The 22,418-nt window shown below is 38.8% G+C and overlaps 1 protein-coding gene across 4 annotated transcripts in view; it reads left to right on the forward strand.

Moving 5' to 3' along the window:
* LOC149076644 (rho-related BTB domain-containing protein 1-like) overlaps nucleotides 1-20,306 on the forward strand; it is a 406,423-nt gene extending 386,117 nt beyond the window's left edge. For 3 of the 4 annotated variants that reach the window (XM_089244256.1, XM_089244263.1, XM_089244264.1), the window contains one exon: nucleotides 18,555-20,299. In XM_089244256.1, the coding sequence (XP_089100382.1) occupies nucleotides 18,555-18,723 (169 nt within the window). In that variant the 3' untranslated portion in view covers nucleotides 18,724-20,299. Of the gene's footprint in view, nucleotides 1-18,554 lie in introns of all 4 variants that reach the window. The other variant, XM_089244257.1, reaches the window with a different exon arrangement.
* Nucleotides 20,307-22,418: the final 2,112 nt, after the last annotated feature.

Genomic DNA, 22,418 nt, shown 5'->3' on the forward strand with positions numbered 1-22,418 from the left:
TATTTTATACCGTCCCTCAACAGATCCTTTTTCACGAGAGCAAAAGGGAAACGTTTCCGGGAAAAAATGACGAAAATTCTGCGAAATTTTAATTCGAAGAAATTGTAATATTTTATACCGCCCCTCAACAGATCCTTTTTCACGAGAGCAAAAGGGTAACTTTTCCGGGAAAAAATGACGAAAATTCTGCGAAATTGTAATTCGAAGAAATTGTAATATTTTATACCGCCACTCAACAGATCCTTTTGTACGAGAGCGAAAGGGAAAGTTTTCCGGGAAAAAATGACGAAAATTCTGCGAAATTTTAATTCGAAGAAATTGTAATATTTTATACCGTCCCTCAACAGATCCTTTTGCACGAGAGCGAAAGGGAAACATTTCCGGGAAAAAATGACGAAAATTCTGCGAAATTTTAATTCGAAGAAATTGTAATATTTTATACCGTTCCTCAACAGATCCTTTTGCACGAGAGCGAAAGGGAAAGTTTTCCGGGAAAAAATGACGAAAATTCTGCGAAATTTCAATTCGAAGAAATTGTAATATTTTATACCGCCCCTCAACAGATCCTTTTTCACGAGAGCAAAAGGGAAACTTTTCCGGGAAAAAATGACGAAAATTCTGCGAAATTTTAATTCGAAGAAATTGTAATATTTTATACCGTCCCTCAACAGATCCTTTTTCACGAGAGCAAAAGGGAAACGTTTCCGGGAAAAAATGACGAAAATTCTGCGAAATTTTAATTCGAAGAAATTGTAATATTTTATACCGTCCCTCAACAGATCCTTTTGCACGAGAGCGAAAGGGAAAGTTTTCCGGGAAAAAATGACGAAAATTCTGCGAAATTTTAATTCGAAGAAATTGTAATATTTTATACCGCCCCTCAACAGTTCCTTTTTCACGAGAGCAAAAGGGAAACTTTTCCGGGAAAAAATGACGAAAATTCTGCGAAATTTTAATTCGAAGAAATTGTAATATTTTATACCGCCCCTCAACAGATCCTTTTTCACGAGAGCAAAAGGGAAACTTTTCCGGGAAAAAATGACGAAAATTCGGCGAAATTTTAATTCGAAGAAATTGTAATATTTTATACCGCCACTCAACAGATCCTTTTTCACGAGAGCAAAAGGGAAACGTTTCCGGGAAAAAATGACGAAAATTCTGCGAAATTTTAATTCGAAGAACTTGTAATATTTTATACCGCCCCTCAACAGATCCTTTTTCACGAGAGCAAAAGGGAAACGTTTCCGGGAAAAATTGACGAAAATTCTGCGAAATTTTAATTCGAAGAAATTGTAATATTTTATACCGCCACTCAACAGATCCTTTTTCACGAGAGCAAAAGGGAAACGTTTCCGGGAAAAAATGACGAAAATTCTGCGAAATTTTAATTCGAAGAAATTGTAATATTTTATACCGTCCCTCAACAGATCCTTTTTCACGAGAGCAAAAGGGAAACGTTTCCGGGAAAAAATGACGAAAATTCTGCGAAATTTTAATTCGAAGAAATTGTAATATTGTATACCGCCCCTCAACAGATCCTTTTGTACGAGAGCGAAAGGGAAAGTTTTCCGGGAAAAAATGACGAAAATTCTGCGAAATTTTAATTCGAAGAAATTGTAATATTTTATACCGTCCCTCAACAGATCCTTTTGCACGAGAGCGAAAGGGAAAGTTTTCCGGGAAAAAATGACGAAAATTCTGCGAAATTTTAATTCGAAGAAATTGTAATATTTTATACCGCCCCTCAACAGATCCTTTTTCACGAGAGCAAAAGGGAAACTTTTCCGGGAAAAAATGACGAAAATTCTGCGAAATTTTAATTCGAAGAAATTGTAATATTTTATACCGCCCCTCAACAGATCCTTTTTCACGAGAGCAAAAGGGAAACGTTTCCGGGAAAAAATGACGAAAATTCTGCGAAATTTTAATTCGAAGAAATTGTAATATTTTATACCCCCCTCAACAGATCCTTTTTCACGAGAGCAAAAGGGAAACTTTTCCGGGAAAAAATGACGAAAATTCTGCGAAATTTTAATTCGAAGAAATTGTAATATTTTATACCGCCACTCAACAGATCCTTTTTCACGAGAGCAAAAGGGAAACGTTTCCGGGAAAAAATGACGAAAATTCTGCGAAATTTTAATTCGAAGAAATTGTAATATTTTATACCGCCCCTCAACAGATCCTTTTTCACGAGAGCAAAAGGGAAACGTTTCCGGGAAAAAATGACGAAAATTCTGCGAAATTTTAATTCGAAGAAATTGTAATATTTTATACCGCCACTCAACAGATCCTTTTTCACGAGAGCAAAAGGGAAACGTTTCCGGGAAAAAATGACGAAAATTCTGCGAAATTTTAATTCGAAGAAATTGTAATATTTTATACCGCCACTCAACAGATCCTTTTTCACGAGAGCAAAAGGGAAACGTTTCCGGGAAAAAATGACGAAAATTCTGCGAAATTTTAATTCGAAGAAATTGTAATATTTTATACCGTCCCTCAACAGATCCTTTTGCACGAGAGCGAAAGGGAAAGTTTTCCGGGAAAAAATGACGAAAATTCTGCGAAATTTTAATTCGAAGAAATTGTAATATTTTATACCGCCCCTCAACAGATCCCTTTTCACGAGAGCAAAAGGGAAACGTTTCCGGGAAAAATTGACGAAAATTCTGCGAAATTTTAATTCGAAGAAATTGTAATATTTTATACCGTCCCTCAACAGATCCTTTTTCACGAGAGCAAAAGGGAAACGTTTCCGGGTAAAAATGACGAAAATTCTGCGAAATTTGAATTCGAAGAAATTGTAATATTTTATACCGCCCCTCAACAGATCCTTTTTCACGAGAGCAAAAGGGAAACTTTTCCGGGAAAAAATGACGAAAATTCTGCGAAATTTTAATTCGAAGAAATTGTAATATTTTATACCGCCCCTCAACAGATCCTTTTTCACGAGAGCAAAAGGGAAACGTTTCCGGGAAAAAATGACGAAAATTCTGCGAAATTTTAATTCGAAGAAATTGTAATATTTTATACCGTCCCTCAACAGATCCTTTTTCACGAGAGCAAAAGGGATACTTTTCCGGGAAAAAATGACGAAAATTCTGCGAAATTTTAATTCGAAGAAATTGTAATATTTTATACCGTCCCTCAACAGATCCTTTTTCACGAGAGCAAAAGGGAAACGTTTCCGGGAAAAAATGACGAAAATTCTGCGAAATTTTAATTCGAAGAAATTGTAATATTTTATACCGCCACTCAACAGATCCTTTTTCACGAGAGCAAAAGGGAAACGTTTCCGGGAAAAAATGACGAAAATTCTGCGAAATTTTAATTCGAAGAAATTGTAATATTTTATACCGCCACTCAACAGATCCTTTTTCACGAGAGCAAAAGGGAAACGTTTCCGGGAAAAAATGACGAAAATTCTGCGAAATTTTAATTCGAAGAAATTGTAATATTTTATACCGTCCCTCAACAGATCCTTTTGCACGAGAGCGAAAGGGAAAGTTTTCCGGGAAAAAATGACGAAAATTCTGCGAAATTTTAATTCGAAGAAATTGTAATATTTTATACCGCCCCTCAACAGATCCCTTTTCACGAGAGCAAAAGGGAAACGTTTCCGGGAAAAATTGACGAAAATTCTGCGAAATTTTAATTCGAAGAAATTGTAATATTTTATACCGTCCCTCAACAGATCCTTTTTCACGAGAGCAAAAGGGAAACGTTTCCGGGTAAAAATGACGAAAATTCTGCGAAATTTGAATTCGAAGAAATTGTAATATTTTATACCGCCCCTCAACAGATCCTTTTTCACGAGAGCAAAAGGGAAACTTTTCCGGGAAAAAATGACGAAAATTCTGCGAAATTTTAATTCGAAGAAATTGTAATATTTTATACCGCCCCTCAACAGATCCTTTTTCACGAGAGCAAAAGGGAAACGTTTCCGGGAAAAAATGACGAAAATTCTGCGAAATTTTAATTCGAAGAAATTGTAATATTTTATACCGTCCCTCAACAGATCCTTTTTCACGAGAGCAAAAGGGATACTTTTCCGGGAAAAAATGACGAAAATTCTGCGAAATTTTAATTCGAAGAAATTGTAATATTTTATACCGTCCCTCAACAGATCCTTTTTCACGAGAGCAAAAGGGAAACGTTTCCGGGAAAAAATGACGAAAATTCTGCGAAATTTTAATTCGAAGAAATTGTAATATTTTATACCGCCCCTCAACAGATCCTTTTTCACGAGAGCAAAAGGGTAACTTTTCCGGGAAAAAATGACGAAAATTCTGCGAAATTGTAATTCGAAGAAATTGTAATATTTTATACCGCCACTCAACAGATCCTTTTGTACGAGAGCGAAAGGGAAAGTTTTCCGGGAAAAAATGACGAAAATTCTGCGAAATTTTAATTCGAAGAAATTGTAATATTTTATACCGTCCCTCAACAGATCCTTTTGCACGAGAGCGAAAGGGAAACATTTCCGGGAAAAAATGACGAAAATTCTGCGAAATTTTAATTCGAAGAAATTGTAATATTTTATACCGTTCCTCAACAGATCCTTTTGCACGAGAGCGAAAGGGAAAGTTTTCCGGGAAAAAATGACGAAAATTCTGCGAAATTTCAATTCGAAGAAATTGTAATATTTTATACCGCCCCTCAACAGATCCTTTTTCACGAGAGCAAAAGGGAAACTTTTCCGGGAAAAAATGACGAAAATTCTGCGAAATTTTAATTCGAAGAAATTGTAATATTTTATACCGTCCCTCAACAGATCCTTTTTCACGAGAGCAAAAGGGAAACGTTTCCGGGAAAAAATGACGAAAATTCTGCGAAATTTTAATTCGAAGAAATTGTAATATTTTATACCGTCCCTCAACAGATCCTTTTGCACGAGAGCGAAAGGGAAAGTTTTCCGGGAAAAAATGACGAAAATTCTGCGAAATTTTAATTCGAAGAAATTGTAATATTTTATACCGCCCCTCAACAGTTCCTTTTTCACGAGAGCAAAAGGGAAACTTTTCCGGGAAAAAATGACGAAAATTCTGCGAAATTTTAATTCGAAGAAATTGTAATATTTTATACCGCCCCTCAACAGATCCTTTTTCACGAGAGCAAAAGGGAAACTTTTCCGGGAAAAAATGACGAAAATTCGGCGAAATTTTAATTCGAAGAAATTGTAATATTTTATACCGCCACTCAACAGATCCTTTTTCACGAGAGCAAAAGGGAAACGTTTCCGGGAAAAAATGACGAAAATTCTGCGAAATTTTAATTCGAAGAACTTGTAATATTTTATACCGCCCCTCAACAGATCCTTTTTCACGAGAGCAAAAGGGAAACGTTTCCGGGAAAAATTGACGAAAATTCTGCGAAATTTTAATTCGAAGAAATTGTAATATTTTATACCGCCACTCAACAGATCCTTTTTCACGAGAGCAAAAGGGAAACGTTTCCGGGAAAAAATGACGAAAATTCTGCGAAATTTTAATTCGAAGAAATTGTAATATTTTATACCGTCCCTCAACAGATCCTTTTTCACGAGAGCAAAAGGGAAACGTTTCCGGGAAAAAATGACGAAAATTCTGCGAAATTTTAATTCGAAGAAATTGTAATATTGTATACCGCCCCTCAACAGATCCTTTTGTACGAGAGCGAAAGGGAAAGTTTTCCGGGAAAAAATGACGAAAATTCTGCGAAATTTTAATTCGAAGAAATTGTAATATTTTATACCGTCCCTCAACAGATCCTTTTGCACGAGAGCGAAAGGGAAAGTTTTCCGGGAAAAAATGACGAAAATTCTGCGAAATTTTAATTCGAAGAAATTGTAATATTTTATACCGCCCCTCAACAGATCCTTTTTCACGAGAGCAAAAGGGAAACTTTTCCGGGAAAAAATGACGAAAATTCTGCGAAATTTTAATTCGAAGAAATTGTAATATTTTATACCGCCCCTCAACAGATCCTTTTTCACGAGAGCAAAAGGGAAACGTTTCCGGGAAAAAATGACGAAAATTCTGCGAAATTTTAATTCGAAGAAATTGTAATATTTTATACCCCCCTCAACAGATCCTTTTTCACGAGAGCAAAAGGGAAACTTTTCCGGGAAAAAATGACGAAAATTCTGCGAAATTTTAATTCGAAGAAATTGTAATATTTTATACCGCCACTCAACAGATCCTTTTTCACGAGAGCAAAAGGGAAACGTTTCCGGGAAAAAATGACGAAAATTCTGCGAAATTTTAATTCGAAGAAATTGTAATATTTTATACCGCCCCTCAACAGATCCTTTTTCACGAGAGCAAAAGGGAAACGTTTCCGGGAAAAAATGACGAAAATTCTGCGAAATTTTAATTCGAAGAAATTGTAATATTTTATACCGCCACTCAACAGATCCTTTTTCACGAGAGCAAAAGGGAAACGTTTCCGGGAAAAAATGACGAAAATTCTGCGAAATTTTAATTCGAAGAAATTGTAATATTTTATACCGCCACTCAACAGATCCTTTTTCACGAGAGCAAAAGGGAAACGTTTCCGGGAAAAAATGACGAAAATTCTGCGAAATTTTAATTCGAAGAAATTGTAATATTTTATACCGTCCCTCAACAGATCCTTTTGCACGAGAGCGAAAGGGAAAGTTTTCCGGGAAAAAATGACGAAAATTCTGCGAAATTTTAATTCGAAGAAATTGTAATATTGTATACCGCCCCTCAACAGATCCTTTTGCACGAGAGCGAAAGGGAAAGTTTTCCGGGAAAAAATGACGAAAATTCTGCGAAATTTTAATTGGAAGAAATTGTAATATTTTATACCGACCCTCAACAGATCCTTTTTCACGAGAGCAAAAGGGAAACTTTTCCGGGAAAAAATGACGAAAATTCTGCGAAATTTTAATTCGAAGAAATTGTAATATTTTATACCGCCCCTCAACAGATCCCTTTTCACGAGAGCAAAAGGGAAACGTTTCCGGGAAAAATTGACGAAAATTCTGCGAAATTTTAATTCGAAGAAATTGTAATATTTTATACCGCCACTCAACAGATCCTTTTTCACGAGAGCAAAAGGGAAACGTTTCCGGGAAAAAATGACGAAAATTCTGCGAAATTTTAATTCGAAGAAATTGTAATATTTTATACCGTCCCTCAACAGATCCTTTTGCACGAGAGCGAAAGGTAAAGTTTTCCGGGAAAAAATGACGAAAATTCTGCGAAATTTTAATTCGAAGAAATTGTAATATTGTATACCGCCCCTCAACAGATCCTTTTGTACGAGAGCGAAAGGGAAAGTTTTCCGGGAAAAAATGACGGAAATTCTGCGAAATTTTAATTCGAAGAAATTGTAATATTTTATACCCCCCTCAACAGATCCTTTTTCACGAGAGCAAAAGGGAAACTTTTCCGGGAAAAAATGACGAAAATTCTGTGAAATTTTAATTCGAAGAAATTGTAATATTTTATACCGCCCCTCAACAGATCCTTTTGTACGAGAGCGAAAGGGAAAGTTTTCCGGGAAAAAATGACGAAAATTCTGCGAAATTTTAATTCGAAGAAATTGTAATATTTTATACCGCGCCTCAACAGATCCTTTTTCACGAGAGCAAAAGGGAAACTTTTCCGGGAAAAAATGACGAAAATTCTGCGAAATTTTAATTCGAAGAAATTGTAATATTGTATACCGCCCCTCAACAGATCCTTTTGTACGAGAGCGAAAGGGAAAGTTTTCCGGGAAAAAATGACGAAAATTCTGCGAAATTTTAATTCGAAGAAATTGTAATATTTTATACCGCCCCTCAACAGATCCTTTTTCACGAGAGCAAAAGGGAAACGTTTCCGGGAAAAAATGACGAAAATTCTGCGAAATTTTAATTCGAAGAAATTGTAATATTTTATACCGCCACTCAACAGATCCTTTTTCACGAGAGCAAAAGGGAAACGTTTCCGGGAAAAAATGACGAAAATTCTGCGAAATTTTAATTCGAAGAAATTGTAATATTTTATACCGCCACTCAACAGATCCTTTTTCACGAGAGCAAAAGGGAAACGTTTCCGGGAAAAAATGACGAAAATTCTGCGAAATTTTAATTCGAAGAAATTGTAATATTTTATACCGTCCCTCAACAGATCCTTTTGCACGAGAGCGAAAGGGAAAGTTTTCCGGGAAAAAATGACGAAAATTCTGCGAAATTTTAATTCGAAGAAATTGTAATATTGTATACCGCCCCTCAACAGATCCTTTTGCACGAGAGCGAAAGGGAAAGTTTTCCGGGAAAAAATGACGAAAATTCTGCGAAATTTTAATTGGAAGAAATTGTAATATTTTATACCGCCCCTCAACAGATCCTTTTTCACGAGAGCAAAAGGGAAACTTTTCCGGGAAAAAATGACGAAAATTCTGCGAAATTTTAATTCGAAGAAATTGTAATATTTTATACCGTCCCTCAACAGATCCTTTTGCACGAGAGCAAAAGGGAAACTTTTCCGGGAAAAAATGACGAAAATTCTGCGAAATTTTAATTCGAAGAAATTGTAATATTTTATACCGCCCCTCAACAGATCCCTTTTCACGAGAGCAAAAGGGAAACGTTTCCGGGAAAAATTGACGAAAATTCTGCGAAATTTTAATTCGAAGAAATTGTAATATTTTATACCGCCACTCAACAGATCCTTTTTCACGAGAGCAAAAGGGAAACGTTTCCGGGAAAAAATGACGAAAATTCTGCGAAATTTTAATTCGAAGAAATTGTAATATTTTATACCGTCCCTCAACAGATCCTTTTGCACGAGAGCGAAAGGTAAAGTTTTCCGGGAAAAAATGACGAAAATTCTGCGAAATTTAATTCGAAGAAATTGTAATATTGTATACCGCCCCTCAACAGATCCTTTTGTACGAGAGCGAAAGGGAAAGTTTTCCGGGAAAAAATGACGAAAATTCTGCGAAATTTTAATTCGAAGAAATTGTAATATTTTATACCCCCCTCAACAGATCCTTTTTCACGAGAGCAAAAGGGAAACGTTTCCGGGAAAAAATGACGAAAATTCTGCGAAATTTTAATTCGAAGAAATTGTAATATTTTATACCGCCACTCAACAGATCCTTTTTCACGAGAGCAAAAGGGAAACGTTTCCGGGAAAAAATGACGAAAATTCTGCGAAATTTTAATTCGAAGAAATTGTAATATTTTATACCGCCACTCAACAGATCCTTTTTCACGAGAGCAAAAGGGAAACGTTTCCGGGAAAAAATGACGAAAATTCTGCGAAATTTTTATTCGAAGAAATTGTAATATTTTATACCGCCACTCAACAGATCCTTTTTCACGAGAGCAAAAGGGAAACGTTTCCGGGAAAAAATGACGAAAATTCTGCGAAATTTTAATTCGAAGAAATTGTAATATTTTATACCGCCCCTCAACAGATCCTTTTTCACGAGAGCAAAAGGGAAACGTTTGCGGGAAAAATTGACGAAAATTCTGCGAAATTTTTATTCGAAGAAATTGTAATATTTTATACCGCCACTCAACAGATCCTTTTTCACGAGAGCAAAAGGGAAACGTTTCCGGGAAAAAATGACGAAAATTCTGCGAAATTTTAATTCGAAGAAATTGTAATATTTTATACCGTCCCTCAACAGATCCTTTTGCACGAGAGCGAAAGTGAAAGTTTTCCGGGGAAAAATGACGAAAATTCTGCGAAATTTTAATTCGAAGAAATTGTAATATTGTATACCGCCCCTCAACAGATCCTTTTGTACGAGAGCGAAAGGGAAAGTTTTCCGGGAAAAAATGACGAAAATTCTGCGAAATTTTAATTCGAAGAAATTGTAATATTTTATACCGCCCCTCAACTGATCCTTTTTCACGAGAGCAAAAGGGAAACTTTTCCTGGAAAAAATGATGAAAATTCTGCGAAATTTTAATTCGAAGAAATTGTAATATTTTATACCGCCACTCAACAGATCCTTTTTCACGAGAGCAAAAGGGAAACGTTTCCGGGAAAAAATGACGAAAATTCTGCGAAATTTTAATCCGAAGAAATTGTAATATTTTATACCGCCACTTGCTATACTTGTGTTTAGGCATTCTATAGAATGACTAGTCATTCTGTAGAATGCCTAGTCAAAGTATAGAATAAAACCGGTATTTCATACTCTGCCTGAAACGACCAGGCATTCTATAGAATGCCTGGATTTCATACTTTGCCGGTAACATATATATAGACAAATTATCTCCCGAAAATCCATTGAAATGAAAGGGTGAACGTCAATGCAAAAGGTAGCATGAAAAGAAACTCATGGAGAAAGAGTGGGGAGAGGGAAAGTGGCCGAAATTTGAACGAGTCCACTTCGAACACAAAAAACTTGGTATTTTCACGAACCTCCCATCTTCGTCATGAAGGTTAAAATCGAACTCCGCGGGAATGTCTTCGTCTGTAGTGATTGATGATGATAGAATCTATTCAATTTATTTAATTAACAAAAACAAATCACAAAAATCACTACATACGCATGGAACGAACATACATCCGCGCAATAACATGTGACACCTCAACCAAACACTGAGCGCCATTTCTCCAGACGGCTTTGACTTCTCTACCAAACACAAGGAAAAAAAATATATCTAATATCCGGACGACTTTGACCGATTCCTCACAGGTAGTCCCCCACCAGCGATAGCGAGAGAACTACTTGCAGGGCAACCTGAATCTGACCCATCTACCCGAGTGGGTGGTCATGAAAGGTTGGTCCTCGCCACTGGAGGTCTGTCGATCTTTTTTAACTTGTGTGGTTGCTTGCTGATCGTTGGAAGGCTTGTGGGCATTGAAGGACAGGTCATCACCGCAGATGTAAGCCGGTTTGACTCTCTCTATGCTTACAGATACTGGTCGACCTTTTATTAGTATTTGGAAGACCTTTTCCGATCTTGACAGCAGGTTCTAGGCCTTTCTTCACTCTGTCCGTTCGGAGGAAAACATATGAGCAGGACAGCAGGTCCATGCTGACAAAAACAGCGTATTTTCCGAGGCGAACAGTCTTTATAGGGCTTAAATTTTCCATTGTGGTCTTTAACTTATCAACGAAGCTTGATGGATCTGGGTGATGACGACTAGGTAAAACTCTCCTGGAAGTCGTATAGGTGCACCATATACCATTTCCGCAGTTATAGCTTGCAAGTCCTCCTTCCAGGCGGCTCGAAAACCCAATAGAATCGTAGGAAGTACTGTTATCCAGCGGTTAGTTGCATGAGCCTTGACAGCAGACTTAAGGTCATCGCAGGTCACGATGGAAGCGTTCTACTTGACCATTTGCTTGTGGATGGTATGATGTGGTCCTCTAACGATTGGCTCCCAAGAACTTGATTAGAGCCTTTCACAAAAAAGACTGAAACTGGACACCTGGATCTGAGGTAGTTCTGTTAGGTGAACCGAACCGAGCAACCCATCCAGCATAGAAAACCTTGGCCACTGTGTCAGCAGAGCTATCCGGCATAGGGAAGGCTTCAGGCCATTTAGAGAAGCGATCTACACAGGTGAGGCAATATGTGTAGCCTTCTGATGGAGACAGAGGGCCTACAATATCAATGTGGACGTGTTCAAACCTGGCATCAGGTGGTGAAAATTTCTCATGTGGGCTCTTTGTATGCCGACTCACTTTAGACTTCCGACAGTTAATGCATGCACATGTCTAAGTGGTCACGTCAGCCTTTAGTGCGGGCCACAAAAAACGCTTTCGAACTAGTTTCACGGAGCCCTTTACTCCAAGATTTTGACAGTTCATGCAAGGCAGTAAAGATGTCCCTACGCATCAAGGATGGAACCAGTGGTCGAATGCGTCCTGCAAAGACGTCACAGTACAGCTGAAGCTTTGGTTCATCAACAGGAAGAGACTGGATTTTCAAGGATGTAGATGAAGGATTGGTGAGTAGTTGCTGAATACTTTCATATTGGAGTTGTTCTTCTGCCATTCGTGGGAGATGGTGTGTCTATGGAAGATATGGATATCCGAGACAATGCATCTGCCACAACATTTTCTGTACCCTTGATGTGTCGGATGTTAGTGGTAAACTGACCAATGAAATCCAGGTGTCGAAGCTGACAAGGTGAGCACTTGTCAGTAGTCTGGTTGAAGGCATATGTGAGAGGCTTCTAATCCGTGTACAGGACGAATGAATGACCTTCAACCATGTGCCTGAAATATTTGATAGCAGAGTAAGCTGCCAGCAGCTCTCGATCATAGGCACTGTAATTCTTTTGTGCAGGAGATAACTTCTTAGAGTAGAACCCAAGTGGCTGCCATGATCCTGACACACGTTGTTGCAAAGTTTCGCCCATGACGACATCGGAAGCATCTACCACAGTAGCGAAAGATGCTCCTGCCGCTGGAAACGCCAAAGCTGTTGCATCTGCCAGATCCCGCTTAGACTTCGGGAATGCTTCATCGACTTCTTTGGACCAAACGATCTTCCTCTTATCATGTCTCTTGGCACACTCTAGAAATTTATGCAAGAATACGTCGGAGCTCTTTGAATGTGTCTGGCTTTGGGTATTCAGCGATGACCGATACTTTCTCTGGAAGAGGTGCAACGCTGGTTGCAGAGATCATATGACCTAAAAATCGAACTGATGACTCCAGAACACATTTAGCAGCGTTGAGGCGAACTCCGAATTCGGAAAAACGTTTGAATACTCGGCGCAAACGTTCCTTGTGCTCTTCAGCGTTTGTGGATGCCACGAGAACATCGTCGAAATACGGTACACAAAAGGTGAAACCCGGCAACACCATATGTATGAACCTCTGGAATGTTGCAGCTGCATTCGACAGTCCGAAAGGCATGAAGAGAAATTCGAACAGTCCGAATGATGTTACGGCGGTTTTCGGAATATCCTCGTCTCACAGGGATTTGATGAAAAACTTTTGCGAGATCTAGGGTAGAAAATATTTGTTTCCCCTCTAGCACCTGGAGACAGTCCTGGATGTGCGGAACGGGATATCTGTCAGGGATAGTTGCATTATTCAGTCTCCTGTAGTCGCCGCATGGTCTCCAATCTCCGTTGCACTTGGGTACCATGTGCAGTTGCTTGCCCAGCAACTTTGAGAAGGTCGGCAAACTCCTTGGGCAACAAGATGATCGAATTCCCTCTTGGCTGCACGCAGCTTGTCCGGTGGTAGCCTACGAGGCTTTGATGCAACTGGGGCGAGCCTTTTGTCTCTATGCAGCGTTGGACGTCATGATTAACAGCATTAAACGTTGCTACAGTCTCTGTCAGTTCAGGGAACTCGGTGAGAATTCGATGAAATTCACTATTCTCCCGGATGCACTTCACTGCTGGGGATGGTATATCCGCACCAGCAATCTTATAACGTGAACGAAGCTGAGTGAGTGGATCGATTAATTGACCGCGCCGAACATCTATAAGCAGTCCGGAATGTCGTAGAAAGTCAGATCCGATGATTGGACGCGAAACGGCAGCAACGATGAACGACCAATGAAATACACGACGAAGACCAAGGTCTAACTTTAACAGTCGCTGACCGAAGGTATTTATGGCAGTTCCGTTTGCAGCAAACAACTGAAGCTTGTCTGGCTGACGTCGGGAATCTTCTTTGCGTAGTGGCAGTACAGATACATCGGCTCCAGTGTCTATGAGGAACTTCACGGATGATGATTGGTCAGACAGATATAGCCAGAAGCACTCGAGTTTGCCGTCACTCTGAGCATCGAGTGACGGCCCAGCTAGTTTCCCTGCTGGTTGAAACTGCAAGGCTGGACACATTTGGTTGTTTTTTCTTTGAAACGCCAGTGGTATCAACAGTACTGGTAGTTTCTGTCACGACTGCTGGAACGCTGACGAGATCCTTTGCGATTTCTTGATTGGGATCGAGCACGCTTTCCGAGACGCTGCAAACGGGAAGAAATGTCCATTAGAATGGTTTGCATTTGCGAAGCTTCAGTTGACACCGCATGAACTGCAGTGGAGCTTTCCGCGGCGGCAATTATGGCATCGGCCATTTCTGCCAATTTATCCAGGCTGTCATTGGATATTGCTAATATTTGCTGAACATTTGTAGGCAGCCGCTGGAGGAAAATAGACTTCAAAATATCATCACTCACCCGTTGCCCAGCTTTACTTCGCATTTCCAGGAGAAGGCGTGATGGTTTCCGGTCACCCAGTTGCAATCCAGAAATTAGGTCGCGCAACCGCTGTTCCTCCGAGTCCGCGTACTGCGTGCACAAACGGTGTTTTAGCGTAGCGTAAGATATGTTGCGGTGGGTGGGCTGGTGATAATGTCCTCGAAAACAGACAGCTCCTCGGGTTGCAAGGCAGACACGATGTGATGATACTTTGTCACCTCGACTGTCACTCCTGCTAGAAGAAACTGACTTTCCATTTGCCTAAACCAGATATCTGGATTTGCTCGCCAAAATGGTGGAGCTTTTACGGAAACATGGGTGATTTCTGCCGAACCAGTTGCGTTTTCATCTGCTATTTTGTTCTGTTTAAATCCTTTCGTTGCCTGTCCTCTTCACAATATAGGTCACCAGTTGTAGTGATTGACGATGATAGAATCTATTCAATTTATTTAATTAACAAAAACAAATAACAAAAATCACTATATACGCATGGAATGGACATACACCCGCGCAATAACATGGGACACTTCAACCAAACACTGAGCGTCATCTCTCTAGACGGCTTTGACTTCTCTACCAAACACAAGGAAAAAAAATATATCTAATATCCGGACGGCTTTGACCGATTCCCCACACGTCTCTCGATACAATATAATCCTTAATCGTATTAATCCTTACGTATCTCGTGAATAAAAGTATTCCATCCTTGTCAACAGCTTGCCTGTTACATACTCCCCCTCTGGTTACATACTCCCCCTCTGGAACTAGCAATAGGCGTTGTGGGAGGTTATTCATTGTTACTATTAATTCTAACTTTGGGAGGTCGTCCCCTCTTCCGTGATGGCATTACGGACACAGCATCCGGTTTCCTACTTGATGTGAGAAGGAGGTCAACTTTAGGTGGTCGAACCCTTTTCCGTGATAACACTAAGCAAACAGTATCCGGTTTCTCATTTTCTGTAATTTCTTTCACCTTTTCACGTCGGATTTGGCGCTCCTACTAGAGGGGGTGGAAATCATTTCCCCTAACTTTTTTCGTCCTTTCTACCTTAGACTTGGAGCCCCTCCTACAGTCGGCACAAATAATTTTCCTTTTTTTTTCTCCTTTTCACTTCGGATTTGACGCCCTTCTAGTGCACCCCGAGTGCGATCGAGCTGCCTCTGGTTGCATAATTAGGAAAGTCTTTTGAGTCAAGAGACAGACCAGTGATCGTGAGTGCCAAAGTGCACAGGTTTTCTCGCGTGAGAGAGAGCACATCTTTCTTTCTACTCGTGTGACGGGAACGAAGCCCAAGGGGGATCCCTATTTAAAATGGTCTGCAAATCATAGGTTTTAATTCATTCATTTTTTTTAAATATTTATTCAATATATATATATGTTTTAATATTGCACTGTGTTGGTGATTCGATTCCGATAATTCGCTATATATCGTACGTATATAGGTGCACAGCCCATTGATTCTTTTCTTTTTGGAAAAATAACCGTAATACAGGATGATTATAATTAAATTCCGTTTTTGAAAAGTCCAGGGATGGAAAGTGACTAAGTCCATTTCGGAGCAGCCTTGGAGCAACAAAATTCAGGATTCGGAGCAGTTTTGGAACAGCAAATTCAGGATTTGGAGCAGTTTTGGAGCAGCAAATTCGGGATTTGGAGCAATTTTGGAGCAGCAAAATATGGGATTCGGAGCAGATATTTATAAATTGGAGCAGTGAAATAAACAAGAATATTTTCATTAACCCTCAACCTTTTTCAAAATAAAACTGCACTGTCTTTTGTTATCAAATATCTTTTCGTCAGCTTGATTTTTGTTTTTGGGGTTTTAGGCTTTTGACACCTTGTTTGAAAGCGGCTATCATAAAATTTTTTGCACCCCTCTATTTAAGATAATTTTTGCTTACTGAGGGCACTATTTGCTGCCTGGAACAGCAGCACTTCAAATGAGCTAAAAAAATTTTATAAGTTTTTAATTTTTTTTATACTTGGAAAGAAATTGTTGCAAAATGGGAGAGAATTTCGGAAGAATCAACTAAATGTTTGGCGATTCAGCACTCATTATCTGGCGATATTGGCGATTTAACGCTCGTTATTTGGCGATATTGACGATTCAACGCTCGTTATTTGGCGATATTGACGATTCAACGCTCGTTATTCTGCAACATTGGTGATTTAACGCTCGTTATTCGGCAACATTGGCGATATTCGGCAAAGTTTCTAAACTAACATTCATAATTCGGCGGACATGCACTTTTTACTCCCGGAATGAAAAATTTTTTCACGAAACATCGGGATTTAGCACAATGACAATTGACTACAGTAATTTCTGCTGCTTTCAGTGACTACTTTTTTTTTAAACGGAAACACTCGAATTTGCACTTTAAAGCTGAAAGGCATTGCAAACCATCTTCAGTTCCACGATCACAGACAATATTGGGGTTTCGCGATGGAAAGTCCGATCAGGGGCCGATAAGTATAGTGGAATAAAACACGCTCTTCTCGTAAAGAAACGTTTCGTGGCTAGCAGGAACAAAAATTTTTTGGCGTCCTTTCCGAAATTTCGGGCATACTGAAGCAAAATTCGCTATTTGGCGCAGAAAAATGCAAAAATACGCTATTGGAGCAGGATGGCGCAAGATATTAGTTTTGGCGCAGTGCGGCGCAATTGGCGCAGAGTTCCCACCCCTGAAAGTCGTAAAAAAGAACCACTGGTCAGAATTATCTGATATTTCACCTGAATATACATAAAGCAATGGGATTTTGTCTGGCAAAAGAAAAAAATAGTTAAAAAATTGATCAATGCACATTGCAATTAAGGGCGGGGAATATGAAGTTCCTGTTATTCTCTGCGTACGAGAAGGCCGTCATGACGTTGTTATTGAAGGGTCGGGTTCTGCTTTTGAAACTTTTTTACAAGAACGGTAACGGTGTGGAATCCGGAAAGAAATTCCGGACATTACAGGGTATTAGAAGCGGCTCTGGTCCGATGTCTGCAAACGGTCCAAAGAAGATGGTTGCTAAATTCGAAGAGACGGTTCGTTTGACGTGGAATGTGGCAGAGGGAAGAAAGCAATTGCTTCGATGTGAGTGGAGCAAGTGGCATTGCAGGAAGCGTCAAGCAGTTCTTTGGGAGCGTGCAGTGCTCGGGGAATTGGCCGAACTGCAGACATGCCTGTCAGCACCCCTGATACTCTTCGATCTGTTGTGGAACGTGCTGTTGTTCGCTTTCGGCTAATTAGAGAAAACGGTGGACAGCATATTGAATATCTCTTGAGTAGCAGCTAATTTACCACATCCTTTTCCTGATGGTTTCATCACCGTTTTTTTTTCTACGATTTTTCTTACGGTCACGTCTTTTAATTTGCATCTTATGACGAGTACGGCGTCATCTATCAGTCAATTTTTGAACTTTTTTTTTTCTTTTGGTAGAAAAAATCCCATTGCTTCATGTATATTCAGGTGCAACATCAGGTCATTCTGGCCATTAGTTCTTTTTTTACAGCCTTTTCAAAAACGAACGTCAGTTATAATCACTCTGTGTATTATTGTACACACTCACAACTTCAATTTTTTTCTCATCTCGGTCATTCTTCATGTATATTTCATAGTTATTTTTTTATAATGCGCACCTTAAAGATATTTTTAGTAATGTATATCTAACGTGTTTCGGTGCCCTTTATCATTTTGCGTCCCGTGCAATTGCGCCGGTAGCCCTAAGACTGCCCCTGCCATCAATCACGAAACTGAATCTGGACTCCCCTAACATTGGGTCTGTAGGTTTCATGAGCAAGCGACTGTACGGCTGTGTGGTCATAGTGACAAACCACACTGCTGGCACAGTCAGTGGTTGGCTGAAGTTGGTTTTCTGTGGTTCCCAACTTTAAGGCTCGAATGTGAGCCAATCTCCCCAATCTTACTACAGAGAGCAATCAGGCCTAAAACATTTATAAATTCATGTCAAGCAAAAATAAACTAGCTAAGTTATCTGCTTCAGGATTCAGAAGAGAGATAGTGGCACTATTTGAATACATATCAAGCAACATTCCTAAGCAAGAAACTTCATATTAGGTTCACAACGTCACCATGCATATTTTAACATGTACCTATTCATTAGAAATCCATCAAATGAATGTGGACGAAGTGCATGTGTGGTTTAGTGTGTAGGTTTCGTGAACATACGAGCCCCAATGTGATCACATTAAGCAGCATGCATTGTACTACGAATTTTATATAAAAGTTATCAGGCATGTCTTCTTTTGCGGTCTGTTGCTCTTGCTTTAATGTGTATTTTTTCTGCTTGTTTGTTGTGTGTTATGTATATGTTGTGTTTTTTTTTCTGCTACGTCATGCTTTTTAGAACCTACATATTTCGGCCACCACTTCACATATAATTAATAAATGAAACATACTTTTTTTTATGATATAAAGGTATCTCAAAGAGTACGATTACTACGAAAGATGTGTTCGTGAAAGAGAATGGCAAGAAAAAGCTCCAAAAGTTCTAAAACGCAACAGAAACAATGGATCTAGTGGTTGCTTGTGCTTTGCTGGAAAAAGTAGAAGCGGAGACTCCAAACGTGCCTACAGCACTGTCTAAATACCAGAGATTTATTTTTTTCAATATGGCATCATTCTAAATATATTCGAAAAAATATTCAGCCAGTGATGCAGCCACTTCCTTTCCTCAGCTTTATGAGTGTTGCACATCTAATGATGGGGGCATCATTCTGCTTGTCTTCTTACTTTGTCATTCGGGGGTGGGGAAGGGAGCTGTTGTTTCGCAATGTTACTTATCATGTGAATATTATGTTACTTTTTTTTCCTTGTAATTTTTAATGCCAGCGAAGACCAATTTGCCTCCAGTCATTGTTTGAATTTTTCGGTTTTTCTGTGATGTACGGTACTTTAAAATTAATATGTATGAATACTCTTAATATAATGTAACAGGCGATATTCTGATTTGCTTTAGGTGATGTTGTTACCTGCAATTGTTATTTGTAATTGTTGTCTAGATGTATAAATTAAGATAAAAAATTAACACTGTATCAAGATATGATTTTTCATTTTAAAATTGAAAGTTAATTTTATGTATGTACTGTTCCAAACTTTTTGAGTTTTTAAAAGTTTAACCTAACAACTATAGCAGGGCTCGTACGGTGCTTAAAAACTCCTTAAAAAGTCATTAATTTTCATTTCGTTTTTAAGGGCCCTTAAAAACTCCTTAAAATCCATCCAGCTGTTTCTAAAAAAAAAAATCGACTTTCCCCCCGCTCTCGATTTTATCCCCGTAAATCAGATTGTGGTAACTCCAGCTCCTTATTCAAATTATCGGCCCCTCATCGGGCTTTTCATCGTTAAACTCCGATCATATCTTTGATCGTACAGCTAAGATGGTTTACTTTAGTCCAGTGTTTCTCAACAACTGCCAGCGGTTTCCGTTTTCAAAAAAGAAAAGAAAAAGTCACCACTGCAAGCAGCAGAAATTACTATGGTCGATCGTCATTGCGTCAAATCCCGATGTTTCGTGGGAAAAAAAAATTCATTTCACGAATAACAGCTAGTCCGCCGAATTATGAGAGTTAATTTGTAAATTTCGCCAAATAACGAGTGTTAAATCGCCAATGTCGCCAAATAACGAGTGCTAAATCGCCAAACATCGTGTTGAATGTCCTGAAATTTGCTTCATTTTGCAACAATTTCTTCCTGAGTACAACTGAAAAACAAGAAGGAAAATTGAAAAACTTAATTTTAAAGAATTTGTGTATGTGTTGATCCACTTTGAGCGAGAGATGAATAAAGAGTTGCTGCAAATATAATTTTGTAAGAAAAATCTTTGTCAGCTGTGGATTTTTATTTTGAATAATTGGGGGAGAGGGGGAATGAATATCACTTTTAGAATTTTTAGAATTTATGTGATGCTGTTATGAGTTATATTTTTGACCGAAACTTGAAAGTTTTAGAATACTTTGGTGACAATAGAAAAGTATGTATGTAGATATTGATTATTTTATGAATTCTTATGATGCTGGGTAACAAATCAAAAGGTGTAATTTCTGAACCCCTTCTACGTCTATATTTTTGAGAAGAGGGAAAATTTGGCAAATAAATTTTCATATGTGCCCCACCCTTTTTTTTTTTGCTGTAAAACTTATTAATAAAATTTAACCTTTTTATTGCTGTAAAAGTTATGAAGTTTGCCATGACTCCTTAAAAACTGCTTGAAACTCCTTAAAAACTCCTTAATTTTTTGCATAGTATTTTGTTCCGGTTGGCCTTTGTCATTCACGAGCTATTAGTTGATTGTTAATCCGTCAATGTATGGTGCCTTTCAACATATATATACGTCCAAGGTTGAAATATTTTATCTGCTTCCGTAGCTTAGATGGTAGAGCACTCGTCCGACAAGCGAGAGAGTGGGGTCAGTGATGAATTTTCTTCCTTGTAATCTTCATCTCCACAAATAACCAGTCTTTCGATGAATCTTGTATCCTTAATTTTTATTTAGAAACTTTTGAATGAACCTTGTATAGATGTGCTGACTAGAAACTTAGGTTTCAGGCTCCCTAAACCACAGAATAAACAATGGGGCATTTATTACATTCCATGTGGTGATCGCCCTCATGATTATATAGGACAGACAAGAAGAACCATAAAAGCAAAAATTAAACGAGCACGCTGGCTGCGTTAAGAATCAGCAATGTGAAAAATCGACCATCGCCGCTCATTGTTGGCAAGAGGGCCAAGATTTAAATTTCAGGGAGCGAGTTTTTCACAAAGTTCACAGTTGATTTAGATTTCTACAAAGGCACATTTATTCGGGCCTTCAAAAATATATTAATAAACGATAATAAATAGACATACACATAACTGATCGGTAGGGGTCCCGTATTCCGCTCAGTAGCGGCTCATGCCCCCTTCATCTTGCATCGCCATCTGCGTAGCGAATATCGCTTGAAGCCATAACATTGTGTGCAGATTAATTTCATTTAAAGGTACTTTCCTTTAAAAAAGTTAACGTCCATCTAGGGGGTGAAAGTTTCATCGATTCACGAGAACGGTATTGACCATGGTGGGGTATTGACACAATACACAGACCGCCGTTCTTCTTTTCCCGTTCTATTGTTCGGGTGTTATCAGCTGAGTTTTAATCGCTTCGTGAGAAGGGAGGGAACGAGGCCAAGTCGTGATCTATTTGTTATCTGGTTCAAAACGGATTCTTCTAAGGTCCAACAGCACGCTGGTGCCGTATCACTTACACCTATGACCTGACCTGAATTGAAATTTGCTCGCCGGCTCCATTGCACTAATTTTTAGGCCAGACTTAAGACACGGATGCCCTACGTAGGAGATCTAATATATATGTGTAGTGTGTGAATGTGTAATGTGTGTGCACTGTAAGTGGAAGAAAAAACTGACACCTCCGGTATACAGAAATCAAATACAAAACAGATTATGAGTACATCCAGTCTTTCAAACACCATGGTATTTCTTAAAAAATAGGGGGGAAAACCGCACCTTAAAAACCGTTAAAATTACAAAACCAGTAATTTATTTAAAAAACCCATTAAGAACTAATTAAAAACCATCCAGCCGTCACCAAAAAAACCCCAAATAACGAGGGAGGAAAAAGCCATCAAATTCACTCGACAGACATAGGCCCATATTGCCCCCCAAGGGCCAACAAGTATTTAAAACCAACAATCAACACCAAAAATTTTAAAACACGTTTTACCAAAACCAGAACCTCTTAAAAATCAGAAAACCATTAAAAATTTTAAAAATCCCCAAAAAGTTTCATATTAAAATTTTGAAATCCCAAAAGGATTCCTCAACTTCCCGTGTACAATTCCTTTCAAATGTCTCAGCAGTCCCACAACCCCGATCGCGAGTACGGCAAATTTCTCTGCATTTTTCAAAAATCATCTCTTTTCAATCAAGAGCCCTAATATTAAATTTCAACACTACGTTTCTTCACCACGGCTCCACTGGCCCTTCACCATATCATTCAGATTACCAGGGACGAAAGAGCAAATTCATTGGTCCCCCGTACCTGATAATTGCCGGGTCGTAATTTACTATTTCAGAGAGGTGTCTAAACTCAGAGGTTTGTAATGCCTCATACTGTGATTCCGCTAACTTCCTAAACTGTTCGAGGAGCAAATTTTGTCCCAGATCTCTACGTATGTCTGCATTGCAGGCACCAGTGAGTCTCCGTTAAGTTTTGTTTTCAAATATCTGCAGTAGGCTCAGATTACCCTTATGAGCAAAAGCCCAAACAGGGGAGGCATAAGT

Source organism: Pholcus phalangioides, unplaced genomic scaffold, assembly GCF_987345545.1.
Source record: "Pholcus phalangioides strain wild (caught in Gottingen) unplaced genomic scaffold, Ppha-v1.0 ptg000015l_1, whole genome shotgun sequence".
Lineage (NCBI taxonomy): Eukaryota > Metazoa > Arthropoda > Arachnida > Araneae > Pholcidae > Pholcus > Pholcus phalangioides.